This window comes from Pinus tabuliformis, chromosome Q, assembly GCF_031772625.1.
Source record: "Pinus tabuliformis cultivar Carrire ecotype Pingquan chromosome Q, CPIR1, whole genome shotgun sequence".
Classification (NCBI taxonomy): domain Eukaryota; kingdom Viridiplantae; phylum Streptophyta; class Pinopsida; order Pinales; family Pinaceae; genus Pinus; species Pinus tabuliformis.
Window position 1 is genome coordinate 582,958,061 of NC_142296.1, and position 21,013 is coordinate 582,979,073.

Here is a 21,013-nt window from a genome sequence, read left to right on the forward strand (position 1 = left end):
ACAAAGAACATGTGACCAATGGATGTCATTGTGAATGTTATTGCATCAGATCACGAGCCTATCTTTTCTTCTCTTTCATAGGGTCAAACTTAGTATGATGACACATTTTCCTCTTTCACACTCAACATCTCTCATCTTGACTCAGCAGATTTCAAAGACTTATTCCAAAAAATCTAGTGGTAATTAGCCACATGCCACATTGCCAATTCCATGAGCGCTTGAGGGAGAATGGTCACTCGTAGTGAGCTTATATATTTTCCTCGAGCTTCAAGAAGTGGCCAAATTAGAACAGTTCATTAGGAGTGAAGATGAATATACAGCCAGAGAGGCCAACATGCAGGCTCATATTAACTTTAAGAATTCATATTAAAAGTTAACAAGAATTCCATAAAGAATGGAGTTTTTTTGTGTGTTTGTACTTACGTTTTCAAGGTTTTTGTTGAATCAACCCATTTGGTTAAGAACTAGTCCCCAACTACTTCACAGTTTAAGGATTGGAAAAGAGACAAAACAGTCTGAACTGGCCAGTTCTGACTACTATGATATATGTGGAATGGGAAAGTATCTAAAGTTGTCAACCAAATAGCCTACGAAAAGCAGTGTGATCACTATGTCAGATTTTGGGGTTTCTATATGGAGAAAGAATTGGTTTGAGGAGCAGTCAAGCATTTCTCATTAAACGAGTCTTTGAAGTGAACAGTAAGCAATGTTGCAGATATAATATCGGGGAATATATCATCGAGGGTCCAAAATGGAACTTATGTGAAATATCAGGGAAAATATAAAAAATTATTGGAAAATATTGATATAAAAATAGAACTGAAGAATTCTGAAAATATCAGAGAAATCAGCAACTTGAAAAATTCGGGAGAAATCATAGTTATTTGGAACACCAATAGTAAGGACTGGTATGTATGAGAGCGGAGAGCATTCTAACAATGTTGATTAAGAGGGATCTGAAAGGAGATCACAACATGTTTAGAGAGGGGGTAATGGGTACTAGGAGGTCAAAAATATTTGAAGCAAAGGACTGTTTAGCCAACACATAACCAACCATATTGCCATCTGCAGCAAAAGGAAAACAGGTGTACCTACCAAAACAATGGCAGTGTTTGGTGCCATTGATGATGACCATCCCATCCAATGCCCCCACTCAATCAGGTGTCCTCCATAGATATTGAGAGTTATGTCAACTGATTGTCTATATAGCTGTTTCCAATGGTGATCAACCTCATCAATCATCAAAGGGCCTGAATACAAGTAATGGCTGGAACAGTTCATCTAACCTGTATGGCCCCTGAAGCTGCCAAGAAAGACATCATCTACAGGCTACAACAGTGTGTTTTGTGATGTCGGGCTTGCAGGGGATGTAACACACTAATGAAAAAATTACTCAGAGGGGATTTCCTTTCCAAAAAAATACAGTGAACTTAGCAAAGAATTTTTAAGATTCTGAGAAAAAATGAACCATAACTAGACACTTTTCATACAGTTACAGATTTCAAGAAACATTCCATCCTGTTGTCTGCCTAAACATTCTAATATTACATTTACAAGAGACTGCATGAGAGCATTAAGGATGCCTGTAAAGCATGCTCCACAATGCGGATAAGTATGAGGAAATTCTTTACAATATTTCAGTAAGTCATCAGTGACCATAATGGCAAGGAGAACCCTGTGCAATTCCCTTATGTCAATTCATTTTTACTGAGACAATGCTGGTAGTAGATAATTGTTTCAATAGCTCTAGAAAAGGCCTTGCTTCCTATATCTTGCACAAAATTAGCAAGGTAACAATTTATTTCTACTGATCTCCATTTATGTATCAAAGTTATATTCTATTTGATTAAGAATGTATAGCAGAGAAACAAAAAGGATGTTCTATTAAGTACCCTTGTGAGGCAAACATAATCAGCTCCTTCCAGATACAATATCCAGGTTACAATATAAGATTTTAAGGAATGCACTTGTAAATTGAGTAAACACAGTGTGGACACAGCATACCTGAGGGATAGCACAAAATCGAAATATAGCTGGATCTCGTAAAGCTGACAGGTACTTTAGGCAGTCGTTTGCATGCTTCAATGCATTGGTTACCATTTCATTTAAGCATTGTACTGCTTCCCTAGACCTCTCCTCCTCTTTCAAATCCTGTCAGTTGAATGAGGTTATAAACAAAATTGAGTCTGACATTAAGGTCATCGGATGCAGTTCAGAACAGTTGATCAAACCCTAACCAAAAATTAAATATCCAGACAATAAACATGGATGTCTTGGAAAAGTACCAACTGCACTAAATCTTAATACACTGATTGACTGTATCACTCCATATTACACGCGTGATACAGTAAAACACACAATGAAACAAGAATTCCTAGTAGATAATGTGTGAATTTGTGATCCAGTAATCACTGATAATTATATCAACTTGCATTACTGTTATTGTGACTATAAACATGGGTGTAGAGGAGAAAAGAAAGCATGAATCACCCAAAGAAAGCTACTGAAAAGCCTGGAAGGAGAACAAAACAGAAAGAAAGTAGAAGCCACAGAGTATAGGAAGGATGTAACCCTTAAGTTCTAACACGGTTGTATCTACATTAAATATGATTCTTAGCAATGGACCTCTGACAAGTCAAAACCAAGTAGTGCTGAAACTAGGTACATGCTAGAAGAAAAAAAGGTACACAGTAGGGGAGAAAATAACTCCTTAACTAGTTGATCAATGTTGGAAATTGGTAGCTCTGGTTGGTATTTTCATTGGCAAAAACAAAGGAGAAATTATGTATTTTCCAATTGTCCATGTAAAAATTTCACGACTGAAATCCTATTGCAGCAACTAGAATTAATTCTTCTAATTGTTAATTAATTTACAATTTATCTGCTATGGTAAATATTGAATAAATCACACTGCAACTTTCACAAATAAAACTGCGGAGTTCTGGAAATTGAGAAATATGCTAGCACACACAAAAAATATGACACACTTGTTTTTAGACAAAAGTCCTCGGTAAACCCAACTTGGGAAAATCAATGCAGCAGCTGAGGGTTTTATATTATTATGCAGCAGTCAGAAATTCTGAGTAAAATTGGATGCCGAAATCTGGTAATCCTAGAAAGAAAAATACTAGCAAAAATCTAGTGAGGAATTTTCCTCACCCCCACAAGCAATCTGGGCTCTGACTGCAACTCCAAGTGAGCCATCTAAATGGCCTCTGTGCAGGCCTGCATCACCCTTGCGCAGTCCCTTCCATGCTATGCTTGAATCAACTGCTCCTCAAGCCGTCTAGTCTACTACTGACTGGGAAAACATCACTCCTGGCCTCTGGAATGTCTTTCCAGCGTCTAGAACTAAAACTCCGATTCTCCCCAGCAGGATCGAATTGCCACTAAGAGGCTTTTGCGCAACCTCTTTGTGGCTATCTGAAGCGAACAAAGTTCCTTCTATAAATTAATTACTCTAGAAGACTTGGAATATAAAGTTATCCATGAGGATACAAATATTTTATATTAAATATGAATAAGAATGATTTACAATGAGAACAAGAGGCTTGTGTTACGAATAAAATATATATAAATAATATAAATATAAGTAACGAGGATAATTGTAATAATGATTAATTAATAATAATCAGTAGTTAGGTTGAAGAGGCATGTCTAAATAGGACACGACTCTCCATGAAGAGACACTTGCTTGATATATAAGTAAGCCTCTCGTTCTCATTGTAAATCATTCGTATTCATGTTTAATATATAATATTTGTATCTTCATGGATAACTTCATATTCCAAGTCTTCTGGAGTAATTAATTTATGTTAGGAACTTTGTTCGCTTCAGCGTGCTTATATACCAAGCAAGTGTCTCTTCATGGAGAGTCATGTCCTATTTAGACATGCCTCTTCAACCTAACTACTGATTATTATTAACTAATCATTATTACAATTATCCTCGTTACTTATATTTATATTTTTTATATATATTTTATTCGTAACATTGCCTTCTTCCTCAAAAAGCTTTGTCCTCAAAGCTTGTTAATGAAAAAGGCTTGATCTCTTTTTCGGCTTCGAATGTTTTTCTGTCTCGGAACAATCATCTTCGTCGATACAAGCTGATATGATCTTCTAAGTGACAAACAAAATTGTCACACTGAGAAGGGATCAGACCATCCTAGATTAATCTTATGTGTAGTATTCTGATCACTGGAATTTTGTAACAACTTGTTAGCATAAGACTGGATTGAGATTACATCACTATTATCTGGAACATCAGTTTGTTGTTTCGGTTCTGAATGGTCCCGATACGTAGCGTGGTTGATTTGTCTATTCTCATGATTCGAATGCCGATAGGGAACTTTTTTGGTTTGACTTTCCCTTATTGGGCATGCGGCAATTTTTATATTTTCTTTTGGCGAAGATGTTGTTGAGTTGGTTATGAAACATTCACTGGGGATGTTCATTGTCTGAACTGCAACATCTAAGTGTGTCGTTTCTTCAACTAACTTGTCTTCTTGAGTTGTCATATTCATTGGATCAGTATTCGTTCCCTTATTTTCAACTTGAACTGTTGCGGTTGGAGATTTCGATACTTCTTCTTGAGTGAATTGTTCCAACTTGTCTTTTAATGCTTTCTTATCCTCCTTAAGTTTCTTAATTTGAGTGAGTAGACTTTGACTATGGTTTCTCAGACGTAAAAGTTCTTTGATTTTTGATTTATCAACTTTATTTTAAGTGTTTTGAAATTTAAGCTTTTCATCTTTTAGATCTCTTATTTGTTCTAATAAATTTTTATTAAGGTTCTTTAAATGCAAAGTTTCCTCTTCTTGTTCTGATAAGTGCTTCTTGAGTTCCTTTTTTGTGACCTTAGTCTTCTTCACTTGCGCCAGTAATTTTTCGACGTGGTCCTTGAGACGAAATTTTTTTTCGTCCTTTTCCATTATTTCTTTGTAATGCATATCCACAAGATCTTTATGTTCGTGTTCTAACGCTTTCTTGTTTTGTTGACTTTTGGCTCTTTTGCCATTCTCTTGATCTTTTAGCTGCACTTCCTCGGTATGCTGGATTACATCACTCTGTGGGAGTGATGATGGGCGTTCAACTTGGAATAGAGATTCCATTCTCTTTCTTTCCTCAGCATGATGTTGCTTAAGTATTGTGATTAATTGTTCTATATCTCTTTGGAATTGTTTTTGTTCATTACTTAGAGATTCCATATTTTTTTCACTTCTTTTATCTCCCCTTTTTTTCCAACAATTTTTTTATTTTTATTTTTTTTATTCTATTTTTTTTCTTTGTTTTTTTTAATATTTATTTATTTATTTTTTATATATGATATATTCTTTTTTTTTCTTTACTCGATTTTTTTTTTTTTTTTAAATACCTTGATACTTCCCTTAATCTATTACACTTTATGTAGTGTAATATTTTTAATGATATTGTATATATATTAATAGATATGAAGTTCCTTCACTTCATATGCAACTTCCTTCCACTTTTTAACACCCCACCTTATATAACCTTGATATATATGTCAAGTAATTTTATTTTATTTTTGAATACCTAAGGTCAACCTTTAAAAACTTTAATTTAATTCTTCCTTTAACTTTTTCCGGATTGACTTGAAATGTAATATATCAAATTGTTAATTAAAAGGATTAGTTTGTGGATTAATATCAACGTCGTACGGATGCGATGGTACCAAGAAATGCGATGGTCCTAGCAGTTGGTCGATGTATGGACTTTGGCACTGTTGTATGTCCCTTTTTTAATATTTTTTTTTTAGCTAATAAGTTATTATTATGAACCGCTTTGATTTCTCAAGGGACACGACGTTTGACGGGCACAACTTTTCAGTGAGAGAGAAGAACAACGGGGCGTGGGTGGCAGAAAATGTGGAAGATGGGCGGAGCAATGTTGCACGAAGCAGGAGCGACGCGGAAGCGTTTTTTGGAAGCAGAAGCGCGGAAGCGTCATTTTCCAAAAATCTAGGAAGCAAAGCATCCGCAGAAGCATCTGCTATATATATATATATATATATATATATATATATATATATATGCATTTATACTCAAAACAAACATCCCAAATAGCAAATTAATTGTAGAAGACATGAAAACATGCATATTTTTGCATAAATCAAGATAGATATGGCATCCATGATTCCATTGTAGTTACGAGTATGTACAACAATCATCTATATTCTAGCTATTACAAACATACATCAAATTTTTAAGCATATTATAAAACATAAAACATTTAAGCATATTATAAAACATAAAACATAGAGCATATTATGATTTATCTAGCAAGTGAGCAACTGTCAACATTTGTCATGTCCAAAATTCAAATAATAATGTTTAGAAAATATGTCACTTGGTCACCGCCAAGACAAAAAAGGTTCAAAATTCAAATTCACAAGCCTACAAGTCTAATGAGTAATCTATGACAAAAAGTAGTAGACTGTGAATATATCTACTAATCTCTCCTCCTTCCACCACGAACAGAACGTGTCGGCGGGCGGGGGCCTCCACGTGGTGGCAATGAAGAAGATGGTGCCGGTGGAAGTTGTGGAAGTGGCACTGAAACTGATGAAGAAGAACCCCCTGCTGTTGGTGTTGAACCATGGAACCTAGGAACCAAGGGACCAAATGGGGGTGGGGGTGGCATATCAACACGATCATCATCATCCTGGAATCGCTCAAAAAATTCATGCAAAAAAAAACACTAGTTAACAAAAAAATTAAAAACATGAATTAGAGAAATGCTTTATAAGGAAAAATTGGAAAATTCATACCACAATGGACATACCTGGATAAGAGCATCCTCTAATTGCTCTAATCGCAACACTCCATCCTCCAAATTGGGCTCCTCTGGATTCTTGTCCCAAATCAACAGGTCTTTATTAGACTTTGCATCTTCACAGTAATGGGACAACAATCGCAAGTTGTAATGAACATAAACCAAGCTCTCTGCCCGGTCTAAACTCAACCTGTTCCTTTTAACACTGTGGATGAAAGAATAAGAGCTCCAACACCTCTCTGCAGAAGAAGTGTTTACCACCTGTGATAGCACCCGCAATGCCAAAGCCTGTAGAAGTGGAGTACCCCCTCCATGCATGTTCCACCACTCGAGAGAAGAAAAAGTCTCTCGATCTTTAATTGCATGCATGCTCCCAAATGGACCAGTGTTAAGCGTATAGTTGCTCACCTGTCTCCATACCAATGCAGCCTCCTCCTCATCAGGGATTAATTTACTCAATGCAGCCATATATTTTTTGTGAACCTCTTGATCTTGGTGTGGTTTTCTCCTGCTTCCCCCCCCAGGTGCTGGTGTTGAAAGCCATGATGGATGATAGTATTTAGGTGTCAAAACATATGCTAATGCATGCAATGGAACATTTAGCATTTCCCATCGGTTTTGCACCTCTACACGAATATAATTGTACAAGGTGGTATCTCTAGGCTCAACAATGTCTTTAATTTGCCCCAACATGCTATCCATTTGCTCATACACCTCCCTAATTACTGGTCGATCTAAATCTGCAAACTTGATCATGTAATAAATTGGTTTGGTGAATTGCAAAACATATTTAACCTGTGACCAAAAGTAACTGTCAAGAACAATGTCCTTGACTGCATTAGCACCATCTATGTCAGTGTTAATTTCATCCCATGTTTCAGCACACACCAGATTAGTTAAAGCTTGTCTCACCTTCACTAGCCGCCTAAACGTGAGGTAATAACTAGCAAATCTTGTCTTTGCAATTTTAAGCAACTGCAACTTGGAGTAAGTGCCATAGAAGTAGTTTACCCTTGTATGCCCTGTGATGAATTTATTGAGATGCTTCCCTCTCCTGTAAAGCTCAGTAATCCACCCACATTCTTTGTGCTTCACAATATCATGCATCAAAAGGTTCAATGTGTGAACCAGGCACCTAGACCAAAAGATGTGTGGATGAGTACGCTCAATAATTTTTCCTGCTGCCTTACAATTTGTTGCATTATCTGTGATCACTTGAACCACATTATTCGGACCAACATCTTTGATTGATTTCAATAGGAGATCTGCAATGTTTTGTGCAGATGCAGTGATGGAGGAGGAGTCATGACATGTAATAAATACTGCACCACTAGAAGAAACAACAAGAACATTTATCAAATGTTGGTTTCTAATATTTGTCCACCCATATGATACAATGGATACCCCAGAATCTACCCACTCATTTGTAAAACGTGTCAAAGCTCTTTGAACCTTAGCTTTTTCTCTTTCTAATAACACTGTTCTAGCTTTCTCATAGTTGGGGGCCTTGTATCCTTTTGGGGCTTCATTGATGGCCTTTACCATTTCATGCCAATAGGGAGAGCGAAGCACATTGAATGGTACACCGCAAGCACAAAGAAAACGGACTATCTTTCCATCCACATCATCCCTCCCAGCAACATTAAGGAAATCCCCTATTGTTCTTCTACCTCCAGAGCTTGCAGAAGTATCATGAGGAGATGAGCAGCTACCAAATTTAGAGGTTGCACTTGATTCAGAATGAGTTCTTTGTTTCTTGTTTTTTTGTTGTGCAGCCATCTCTATTTGGATGTATTTTCTTCTTTCTTCAGCTGAAATGTTTGGGCAAATTTGTACCCCCACAGGACCCTTTTTTTCATCACTGTCCAGCACCCCACAAAGATGCCTCCTCAAACGGGTATATGAACCACATTATGGTTTTCCTTCATGACAACCATGAGGGCACACAAATTTGTAAGATCCACCACCCTTTCCCCCATCAAGTTTGGTCACATAGTTCCACAAGGGCGTTGATGTAGCTTTCCCATCTTGTGTTTCAATGTCCTCTTCAGGTTCATCCCCTTCCTCTTCAAACCCTTCCTCCTCATCATACATTGGGTCACTGATATTGGGACCACTGTCCTCTTGTGTTTCATCCCTTCAATTTCTATTCCCCCTTGCCATCATTAAAACCAAGAGTGGAATGATACATAAAAGCCAAAAGAACACCATCTTGGAATATGGATATAGGTGGTGGACAACCTGTAAGTAAAGGAGCAAGTAGAAACAATGGGAAAGAGTAGGAGAGGGAGGAGAAAAATACAAAAAAATTGTCAAAAAAATAAGGGAGTTTGGGGTTTGAACTTACCTCTTTAGCTCTTGTAGATGAAGTCCTCCAAGCTCTTGCTCCAAGCTCCTCCTCCTTCACTCCTCCAAGATCTCCTCTCTTCTCTTCTCCTCTCCTCTCTTCTCTTCTCCAACTCTCATAAACTCAAAGTGAGAAAATGAGGAATGAATGGGAGCTTTATTCTTTTCATTCCTCACCTTAATCTCACTCTAACCTCACCCTAACCCACCCCCTTTATGTTAAGTTAAAATAATTAAAAAATTAAAAATTAAAAAAAAAATCGTTTTTTTGCCTTGCGCGCGGCCTCCTTTCCTAAGCGTACAGAAGTGTACGCTTCCTCCTCCGAAGTGCCACGCTTCTGAGGCCCAAAGCGTCGTACGAAGCGCAATTCGGAGGCCTGGAAGCGACGCTTCCGTACCGCGCTTCCAAAATTCCAAGAAGCGTCTAAAAAATAAGAAGCGGCGCTTCCGAATTCGGAAGCGCCGCTTCGGGCCACGCTTCCTAGGCGCTTCCGTAAGGGACGCACTTCGGGGCTTGGATCCGCCGGGGGGGCGCTTCATGCAACATTGGGGCGGAGCAACGGAAGAAGCATGCGGTGCAAGGGAAGCAGTGGATGTACTTGAGGAGAAGCGAGGGGATATGCAGTGTAAAGGGAGTCTCGATAGCAGTTAGACGGCGAAACAGTGACGCAGGGGCAGCGTGGATTAATGTTGTGGGGAATGCAGACAATGATGCAGGGACAACCGCAGAATGGCACTACGGGTGAAAGCGGAACGGCAGAGGTGTGGATGTGAAGGGTTGTTGGGAGTGGCTGCGGTAGGGAGGAAGGATAACACCGACTGTGGGGAGTCGTGTTTTAGTATGTGCGTGCCACAGAAAACCTGATGACTTCGATGCAAACGGTGGCTGTTGTCTATTTGTCGAAAGCGGCTATAGCAGATATGCGAACAATACACAATGATGGCAACACACGAAGGTATGGCAGACGCCCTAAGGTAATATGGATTTTTGGTGACAACCACGAATCAGGGTGGAGATAACGGAGGTTGGAAGGCAGAAAGGCAACCGAATGGGTACAATTGATGCAGCAACGGTGGTTAGCGGATTCTGTTCTGGCCGCAACGTGGGTTGAGATCACTGAGGAGCAGGGACACTAGAGAGAGGCCACTGGGAACAATTTTATTTTCTTTTTTTCTTTTTTTGCGGCAGGTAAAGGGAAGAGGTAGTAGATCGCTGGTCTAGGGGTTGGATGACCCAGTGTTAGGTTGATATGAGGCATCCATATGTGATACATTTGACACAGCGCAAATAATTGCAAGGAGAAGGCAGTCTATACAAGCAGTGGGCAGCGGATGAATTGCGATAGCGGTCTTATGTAGCAAGACAAATTGGTCGGGACAGCTGGCCGGCGCTGTAGATTTCGAAACTATCGGCCACCTGCAAAATCTAGCTATGTTGTGTTCAACCTACGTAGCCTGATGATTTCTTCCCTTCCTTTTTTCTTTAATATTTTTTTTAAGTGTACTTTCTTATATATATATATATATATATATATATATATATATATATATATATATATATATATATATATATCAAGTGGCCAAAGAACTGAAAAATGGAGAATCTCCCAACGTGTAGCGAAATGCTTCAATTATGACAGCAACAAGGTTGATGACGATTGATGGCCAAGGGCCGGTGACTAGAGAACGAGTTTTGTGCAGCAGTGAAGCGGCCAAAGGGTCGACTGCTTTGATACCAATGAAGCGAACAAAGTTCCTTCTATAAATTAATTACTCTAGAAGACTTGGAATATAAAGTTATCCATGAGGATACAAATATTATATATTAAATATGAATAAGAATGATTTACAATGAGAACGAGAGGCTTGCTTATATACCAAGCGTCTCTTCATGGAGAGTCATGTCCTATTCAGACATGCCTCTTCAACCTAACTACTGATTATTATTAACTAATCATTATTACAATTATCCTCGTTACTTATATTTATATTATTTAGATATATATTTTATTCGTAACACTATCTACGCCTCTCTGCAATGTACTTGTCGGATCTAGAAAACTTTCCTTCGGCCTTGTTACCCACCATTTTGTGGGTGATATCCCTAGGAGAAAAAAATTCCCCAAGATGGTCCTCAGCTGACAACCAACAACCCCTTGCAACCACCTACTAGCTCGTTGTGCCACTTCTCTGCCACCTAAGCAAGCCATGTGGTCCCTCACCCATCTGGCATGATCATATGTTTGAAGGTGGGCTTCCTGAACCTAAAGGTATGCCTTTTCATTTGGTAATTGAGTATTGTAGTTTACTCATCATGGAGACTTTTGGGCATGAACTAATGGGAGGATTCGATGGAAAGAGTGGGCTAGGTCTGTGCTCTTGTCCCCTAGACCTCTCTTGGATGTTACCCTTAGACCCTAGTCCTGTGGGATCTCTTTTACTGACTGTTGGGCTCTCGGGATGGTACTTCATAGGAAACCTCGATTTTGGTTGTATGGTCCCGCTCTCTCATCCACATACATCACTTCTCCTCTGCTCATTATAACCCCATTCATCATTTCTCCCGCCTGGGTCCATATTCCTCCACTGGGTCCACATAGTGTTAGCCTCCCCTTCCCTTTGCCCACACCTTGGGTCAGGCTTGGAACGATGCCTCGGGGGTTGATGCAGCAAAAAAAAAAAAAAAGAGAGAGCATAATTGGGCACATTCAATAGGAAATTGTACCACAAAATGCAAAAGATGGCCGAGACAAAAACATTTAGCACATGGGCAAAAGTCACGATGATGTGGCATCACTTTACCATCATCCCAGCCCTTGCAAACGATCTACAAACATCTTCGATTTGTTGGAGACCCATGAGGACACTTGTGTGCCCCTGCATCCATTTGGGAGCACCACAAGTTTATTACTTGGAGAACAAGGGGTCAACAACTTGTCCACTGCTTTTGGGAGTCCTTTTCACATTGTGGCACCTATCGACTTCATTAGGCCTCCTCTAAGGCCCAATGACATGTATTATTGATCATTCGACCTCTTGAGAGGCTTATTCTTTTCATTTTGAGCTAGTTTGGTGGGCCTGTCACCAAAAGTTAGTTGTCTTGTACATTATTTTATTTTAGGGGCTCAATTAGGCCTCATTAGGCAAATCAAATTCATTAGGAGGTGTATAAATACAAGTGATGTGATTTAATTTTAGCATTATCACTTGGATTGATCATTAGCTCTTGTGAGAATTTCGCATTTCTTTGGAGGAGGAGATTTTTGGATGAATGGATCAATTTCAATGTTTGGTTATTCTCCTTTGTCTTGGAGCTTCTATGATTGGCATATCGTGGTGATTGGATATATTCTTCTTACATGTAAGTACTATGTTAATGAAATTTTTATCCTTTATATTGCTGCACACATGATATTGGGATTTTCGCTATTCTAGGGTTAATTTGCTGCTTTTCTTGGAACGAAATTGTGGAAATTGAATCTCTAAATAACGTTGTATAATGATTGGGCCATGTTTGAATGAATAAATGTTCCTAGAGACATCCTTGTCTTGATAAGTCACCAAATATTGTTGAATGAAGTATAAATGACCTTGAAGCTACTTCCATTAAGCCCTAATGCCCAACGAAGTTGTCTTTTAGGCCTCCTTGACAAGTAGAAATCAAGCCAAACCATAATTTATCCATGACTCCATCTCTCCCAAAGAGCAAGGCACTGGTCTTCCATTGGTGATCACTTTAAAGAATATTTTTCTTCACCTTTCTCTTTCTTTCTAGGCCTAGCCTGCATAGGTCACCTAGGGCATCACTTATCTCACAATCTAGCCATCTAATTACTTCGATTTTTGGTCCACAACTATGCTAGAGTTTTATCTAGAGGCCCTCCAAATTTGAATCAAATCAGATAGTGGGATCTTGAGATATTGCAAGCCCTAGCTTGAGGACCGTTTCTTGCCCTAGGTTTCCTTTGGCTAGTGACCTCATTGGGATTATTGCATCAAATTCAAAGAAAATTTCTCATTCAATCCCCTTCTCCCCCTCAATTAGGTCAACCACACCCTTGGTTGATCAATTCCATCCCCTTGACCTAATTTTGGATCCACTTGGTCCCATTTCCTATCGAAGCTAGTTCTTCAAAGATCACTTGGGAAACCAAGTTTGATAAGGGTTTTGACGATTAGGAAGCTCCATTGCAAGTCATATTCCCTAAGCCTAGCCATCAAAACCTCATCAACCCCTCCTAGAGAACCCTACAGCTTGATTACAAAGCAAGCAAACCCTAATTTTGAGTTTCTCTTAGGAAAGGGTTATTGGAATGACTTCCTGTCTATTCCATTGATCTACTCTTCATAGGTGATTCCTTACATACCGGGTAGGGAGCCTTAGCTGAGGTGACAGTGGGCTAAAGCTCCATTGTTTCCCTTGACCTAGATGTGGTACCTCTAGGATCCCCTTTTAGGACCCCTGCTAGTTTAAGCGATAACATTTTGGCACCGTTGTCAAGGACACGAAACATGTGTTTTGTTCCCCGTACGACATTGACATAACATTATTGGCAACTCCATTGGAAGAAAGACGCCTTAGTTCTTCATTGAACTTTAAGGTCGATGCTTGTAGGGTGAAGCAAGCATTTTTCTAGACATCTTTAAATTCACCCTAGAGACTCCTACATATTTTTCATGTATATCTCAAATAGGCTGTCTTTCTTTGATAAATTTTCCACTCTGGACATTGCTAGAATCCATGGGCACCCTAATCATGTCACGGGAAGGATGGTACGTGGGGAGCCTGTGTTTGATGGTGATCCACTCTCCGCAATTGACCATGTAGAAAGATTTAATGCACATGCTTCAAAAGAGGAGGTTTTTCACCAAGATGTCCTTATGTCGTTGTTCATGGGATCCCTCGGTAGTCATAACTCATGGCTGCATGATCATGAACCTAAGAGCATCTCATCTATTAAGGAGTTCATTGATGGATTTCTTAGACATTTCCAGGTATGCCCGACATTAAGCATCCAAGAGGAAGCCTTCATTGACCATCATCAAGACATTGAGAATCTAAGTAATGAGCAGGAAGGCGAGCCCTCCTCGGGTCCACATGACGAAAAGGATGATTTTGAGAACACGTGTTGGGAAGGATGAAGTTGAGACCAACCTTACCTTTCTCAAGGATATTACTCTCGATGATTCTCCTTTTGAGAACCTTGAGGAAGGTGATCCCATTAGCCTCTTAGAAGATGACATTGGAGATTATTTCCATATTGAAAAACAGAAATGGGAAAATGTTGGTCCTCAATATGAATGTGCTCCCATTTATGACACCAACAAGGAGGATGAGGTTGAGAGTGGTCCTGCCTTTCTATCGGGCATTATTTATGAGGACATATCCATCGATACCCTTGGGAAGGATTATTATCATTTTCCCTTGCATGAAAAGGAACAATTGGAGATGATTGATTCTCCTTTTTGGGAAGACCCTCTCTTTGATACCAACAATGATAGGATTGATAAGGCCCTTGTTTATACCTACCTTCCTTATGATTCCGAGAGTATGTTCAAATCACTTGAGCCTCTAGAGTTGGATTCTCGGGAAAAGGATCTCATTGAGACTTCACCTTCCCCTTTGTCCTTTTCTATTGTTCATCATCTTGAGTCTTCATCAAATGATTCCCTCACCCCTTGTCATGTGATCTCAAGGGATCGTGAGCCCTTTCCCCCTTCCGAGTATAGTGTCAAGGAAGAGCCCCTCATTGATTATACTTTAACTCCTTGGACGCACACTCAGGGTTTTGATCACTTCATGACCCCCCCCTCCAATGTGACCATCACCATGAGCAGCCTACTTGTTGCACTCCTTCTGTCCCTCCCCCTTCGTTCCCCTCTCACCACGACCTTGTGACATCAACAAAGCATAATATTATAAACAATGATTGTGATAAGGAGTTCTTGAGAGTGATCCTTCGTTCCATCATTATGTACTTAGAGGGAAAGCACCACACTTATAGATTGACCCATCCCCCTTCTTGCAGGGCTTCCTTTTACATTAAATGGAGATCACGTTTTCCCACCTCCCACCCACTTCACCCTCCATGTGATTATGTCCGCAATCACTTTGGTCTTTGTTTCATGAGTAATCATATTGGTAGGCATATGTATAGTGATATGATGATATGTTGGTTGCACTGGCTTTATGATTACACTTAGTATTGGCCTTACTATATGCATGTTAGGATAGGATGCATTGCATGCTGATTTTTGCATTAGAACTAATATCATATGATATTTCTCATGATAGATTAGCTGCACTTAGATTAAAATTTGCATGTTTTATTATTTGTTGATTTTACGGCCTAACATTAAGCATGGGCGATCATAAGACACCATACAAACATGTTGCCCCATGGGTTTAGTTTTTGATATGTGCAGGTAACAGGTCTACGGTGTACCAAGTGATTGTTGGTGTTCTCGTGACCTCCCGTTCGCGTAGATTTGCCCACTGTTCGATAGATCACGTCCTAGTTGGAGCTAGATGTTACCCACCATTTTGTGGGTGATATCTCTAGGAGAAATTTTTCACCAAGATGGTCCTCAACCAACAACTAGCAGCCACCAACTAGCTGATTGTGCCACTTCTCCACCTGAGCTAGCCATGTGGTGTTGATATTTGGTAGCATCGGATGTGCTCTAGCCATGAAATTTGGTGGAGAGGCTAAGGCACATGAGCTCCAAGACCCAAAAATCGTTTGGAGAAATTCCACCCGGATGAAGCGATATTAAAATAATCAATATTTTTAATGGGTTTCCTAAGTCTAAACTTAGGAAAATTAAATATTAATGTGTATTAATATAAAATGGGAGAGAAAGTTCTAAATAACGAGGATCAAGCCAGATCTAATCTTAGTCGTTGATTAGGGACTTAATCTCGGCCGTTGAATCATCAACAGGAAAAGTATAAGAGGAGGCTTGAGGGTCAGTTGGAGATACACCAAGAGAGATCAAGAATTCGATTTTCTGGGGCAAGGTTTGCTGAGGAAATCGAGTTAGTGATCAGTTGTAGTGAGGGGCAGTTCAGCAAGGGATTTCAATCCAAGGCTGAAGAATACATATCAGAGAGGCAACGAAGTGCCGAAAGAGGCAACGCAGAGCCTAGGAGGGTTCACGCAGAGGCTAAGGATGCAAAAGCCGCAGAGGCAAGCGCAAATGACGCAGAGGCTGATGCAGAAAGCCACAGAGGCTGACGCAGACAGCGCAGAGGGTTGTAGAGGCTAACGCTAGGCTGAAGAGGTTGCACTGAGGAGGTTCTGTGGGGCAGACTGAGAGCAGATCAGTCGAGAGAGGGTGACGCAGTTCCAAAGGAGTGCGTGGAGCAGCTTTCGCTATTCAGCACAAGGAACAGTCAGAGTCACTGTGGAGTTGATCTTCCGGTTGCTGATTTGCCGGAATATCTATCTCTGGAGAGAGGTACTACTACCAAGAATATTCTCTGAAGGGTGAGCCATTTCTGGCACCCTACTTGTATTCAAAAATCTGCTTAATAATAAAACCCTCATATATGTTGCACCAGTTTTCTCGCATTGGGTTTTTCCGAGGACAATTGTCCAAAAATAACGATGTCCCTTGTGTTATTGTTTCTATTTACTTCAATGCATGACCTGTATATCTGTGAAGGTTGCATTTGTGTTTACTTCGATATTTATGAAGTTAAATAACTTGTTAACGTAAAGAACAAGAAGGAGATAGTAGACCAAAAAGTGCAGTATGGGTTTCTGATGTGTTGGATTCAGAAATTTTCACATGTGGTCCCTCACCCATCTAGCATGATTGTATGTATGAAGGTGGGCCTCCCGAACCTAAAGGTGTGCCTCGTCATTTGGTAATTGAGCATTAATGGGGGGATTCGATGGAAAGAGTGGGCTAGGTTCGTGCTCTTGTCCCCTACACCTCTTTTGGATGTTACCTTTGGATCCTAGTCCCGTGGGATCTCTTTTACTGGCCTTTGGGCTCTCGAGATGGTACTTCATGGGAAACCTCTATTTTGGTTGCGTGGTCCTACTCCCTCATCCACATACATCACTCCCCCTCTGCTCATTATAACCCCATTCATCATTTCTCCTGCCTTGGTCCATATTCCTCCACTGGGCCCACATAGGGTTAGCGTCCCCTTCCCCTTGCCTACACCTTGGGTCGGGCCTAGAACAATGCCCCGAAGGTTCATGCAACTGAAAAGAAAAGTAAAAGCATAATTAGCCACATTCAACAGGAATATGTACCACAAAATGCAAAAGATGGTCGGGACAAAAACATTTAGCACATGGGCAAAAGCCATGACATGAGCTCTACCCCATTCCATGGCCATCATTGTGGTTCCTATATGGCCCTAAACGAACCTCCTTTATCACTCAAGAACCCATGATTGTCCCAACCCCTGGTGGGCGATGAACTACCCCACCTTAAAAGGGGGTATTCATTGCTATACTTTACACATCATGCTCTCATTACCTAGAGCTCTGAGCAATTAACCAAAGAAAAATCATAAAAGGCAAAAGACATACGAAGAAGGGTGGAAAAATCAAGGTTGGGATAACTCATGTACCACGATTGCTCCCTTTTACACATTATTTACCCAAGTATGGGATTCCCTTTCATTAGCTACCCTTATACCATAACATGTGACCCAGGTTGCCCCCTTTCATCCTCTACTCCATTCCATCATTATGCCACATGCCACCACCATTTGAAGGATGTACCATGAACATAGCACCCTCTTTAGAAGTAGAAACCACCTAATAGGATGCTTAGTTAACCCCACTTGGACCTTGGAGACATTAGCACATGCCAAAGGCCACTATGGAAGGGCATGCCATTATGAAGTGCTCACTTGTTTTCCATGGTTTATAAACTCTTTTACTTAATTTATTTAATGACTTAGTATGCTGGAAGGCATGGGGACGCATTGGATCTTATGTAGGATTGCAGATGGTCTCCATTTGGGTTTGGTCTCCCTACACGGGGTCCTGACCCTCTAGAGGGCTACATTGGCACATGTAGGATGTGTGTAGAGAGCCATGGGCCTCCACAACAGCAGAGATATTGCAAGCCCTAGCTTGAGGACCGTTTCTTTCCCTAGGTTTCCTTTGGTTAGAAACCTCATTGGGCAATGTTACTTGGGAGCGAAAGCGACATTTTTAGAAGCTCCCAGTTTGGGAGCGAATCCCAGAGCGTTTTTTATATAATATATATATTTTATATATTTTGATACATATATGTCAACAAAAACATGTAGAATAATGAATTAGATATAAAAAACATAAAAAAACATAGATTGAACCATACAACAACAATCATCTAGAAGTTATAATCTTCATCAACCACGTCCACAAGTTAGTATCATAGTAACATACAACATATTGAGTCTCATGATTCATCAATATTAAAGTTTCAAGCTTTCAAAATTCAATATTTAACATTTATCATCATTGATCACCAAAGTTGTACTTGTAAGCTAAGTGTAACCATTACAACAAATAATATCTAACATGAAATGAAATGTTATAAAATGAAATGAAATGAAACAACTTTCAACTTTCATGAAGCATCATATTCATAATTCATTACTAATGAGTTATAATTGCCAACTTCAAACTTAAATTGTCATATATTGTTTAAAAAAATATCATAATAAATATGAAAGAGACAATAGTTATAAAAGCTACTAGAAACTAGAAAAGAGAAGTAAATCTATTATCTATTTCTTATGCTTGGGCCTCTTGCCACCACGAGAAATGTCTATTTTTTTAGTCTTGTTGGAAAATCAGGATCTTTGTCATTAATATCACCCTCTAAGCATTAATATCCAGAGGTATCTTTGTCATTATCTTTGTATCTGTATAGGGATCTTTGTCATTAATATCACCCTCTAAGCATTCACATAAGATAGAACAAGCATAGCATGTCAAGTCAAGATTTTGTTTGAGTGATGCGTACATTTTTAGGAGGGTCATGATAGAGGAGTTCGACAACCAATGTCACTAACATCAAGGTACATAGAGGGATTGGTGCTCTTGATTAAATACGAGTTCCATACCCTAATACATGACAAAATTCAATGGAAACATTGCAATCCCCCAATCCTGAAATCCTAAAAAACTGATAAGTCTTCTGGATTTTGAATGAAATCTAAAATTCTACTTTCTCCATATGAAATCCAATGAGGCCGGAACCACTCTCAAACATCCTGAGTCATTTCATGGTAATGTTAAAAATTTAAGTAAAAGGATGAAAATGAATATTAAGGAGAATGTCACTTTTATTTTAAGAATTTAACATTACCATGAATAGCATATCAATACTAGGGCTTAGACTTGATCATTAAGCTGCCCCACTCAAAAATTATTTGTTTCTTTCAAAAAAATTGCATTTCAAACATTACTACAAAAAAAAAATTGCAAAAAAGGCAAAACGCTCCCGACCCGCTCCCGAGTCGCTCTCGCCCAGAGCGTGGATTGGGAGCGGGATCGGGGGGGGGGGCGCTCCCCCGCAACATTGCTCATTGGGATTATTGCATCAAATTCAAAAAAAAATTCTCATTCAATCCCTTTCTCCCCCTCAATTAGGTCAAGCACACACTTGGTTGATCAATTCCATCCCCTTGACCTAATTCTGGATCCACTTGGTCTCGTGTGGTCCCATTTCCTATGGAAGCTAGTTCTTCAAAGATCACTTGGGAAACCAAGTTCCATAAGGGTTTTGAGGATTAGGAAGCTCCATTGCAAGTCATATTCCCTAAGCCTAGCCATCAAAACCTCATCAAACCCTCCTAGAGAACCCTACACCTAGCTTACAAAGCAAGCAAGCCCTAACTTTGAGTTTCTCCTAGGAAAGGGTTATTGGAATGACTTCTGTCTATTTCATTGATCTACTCTTCATAGGTGATTCCTTACATACCGAGTCTCCTCCCATTGGTGAAATTCCATAAAGAGTAGGGAATCTTAACTGAGGTGACAGTGGGCTAAAGCTCCATTGTTGCCCTTGACCTAATTGTGGTTCTAGGATCCCCTTTTAGGACCCCTGCTACTTTGAGCAATAGCAAGCCTCACTATTGCTACCCCTCTCTTTCTCTGCTTCCCTTTTGAAGCTTGAACTCTTCCACCTACTACCTCTGGAAAATCGAACTCTCTAAGGAAATCGATTTGTGTGTCCCACAAGTGTGTTCTCCATCTACCTATCGACGTCTTCTTATAATCTTTTTGTTGGACCTACAATGGCCAAGATTAAAACTTAATCAAGGGCCCAAACTATTTCCCAATCGATCCATGTGAGTTTCTAGATGATTCACACTTATTTCAATTAATTCTGATTAATTAACCCCTTTTCCTAAGTTTAGACTTGATATTTAAAAATAAGCTAATAATCTAATTGAGACACTTCTAGGTAGAATTTCCAAAAACGATTTCTGGGTTATGGAGAACTACTGTGTTTTAGCCTCTCCACAAAGTTTCAAGACTAGAACACCTTTGATACTACAAAAGCTAATAGTCCAAGTCGGCCTCAAATGGACAAGTCCGCCCCCCCACTTGAAGGGGTTTGACCCTATGGTCAAAACCCACCTCTTGACTCACATATATATTGCCATTCAATTGACCTCATTTAACATCACATCACACTCACTCATTCGACCAATCAAGGGGTTTTGTTTGCAATTGCAAAGGAGAGAGTGCTGAAAAATGTGTAACTAGGTTCGATCTTCATAGGTATAAAATGTATTCTTGTAAATTATAAAATGAAAAGGAATTATTATTATTATTGCAGCATGGATTTCATGCTCAAGTTTTTTTTATTTTATAGGTCAAGCACCTATTGAGTGCTTTTAGGGT

At 39.5% G+C, this 21,013-nt stretch overlaps 1 protein-coding gene across 5 annotated transcripts in view; it reads right to left on the reverse strand.

The window, feature by feature from the left end:
• The window catches only part of LOC149220796 (squalene synthase 1-like), a 378,056-nt gene that overhangs the window by 115,520 nt on the left and 241,523 nt on the right, over positions 1 to 21,013 (reverse strand). For all 5 annotated transcript variants that reach the window (XM_089384909.1, XM_089384908.1, XM_089384907.1 and 2 more), the window contains exon 8: positions 2,005 to 2,151. In XM_089384909.1, the coding sequence (XP_089241035.1) occupies positions 2,005 to 2,151 (147 nt within the window). The remainder of the gene's footprint in view (positions 1 to 2,004; positions 2,152 to 21,013) is intronic.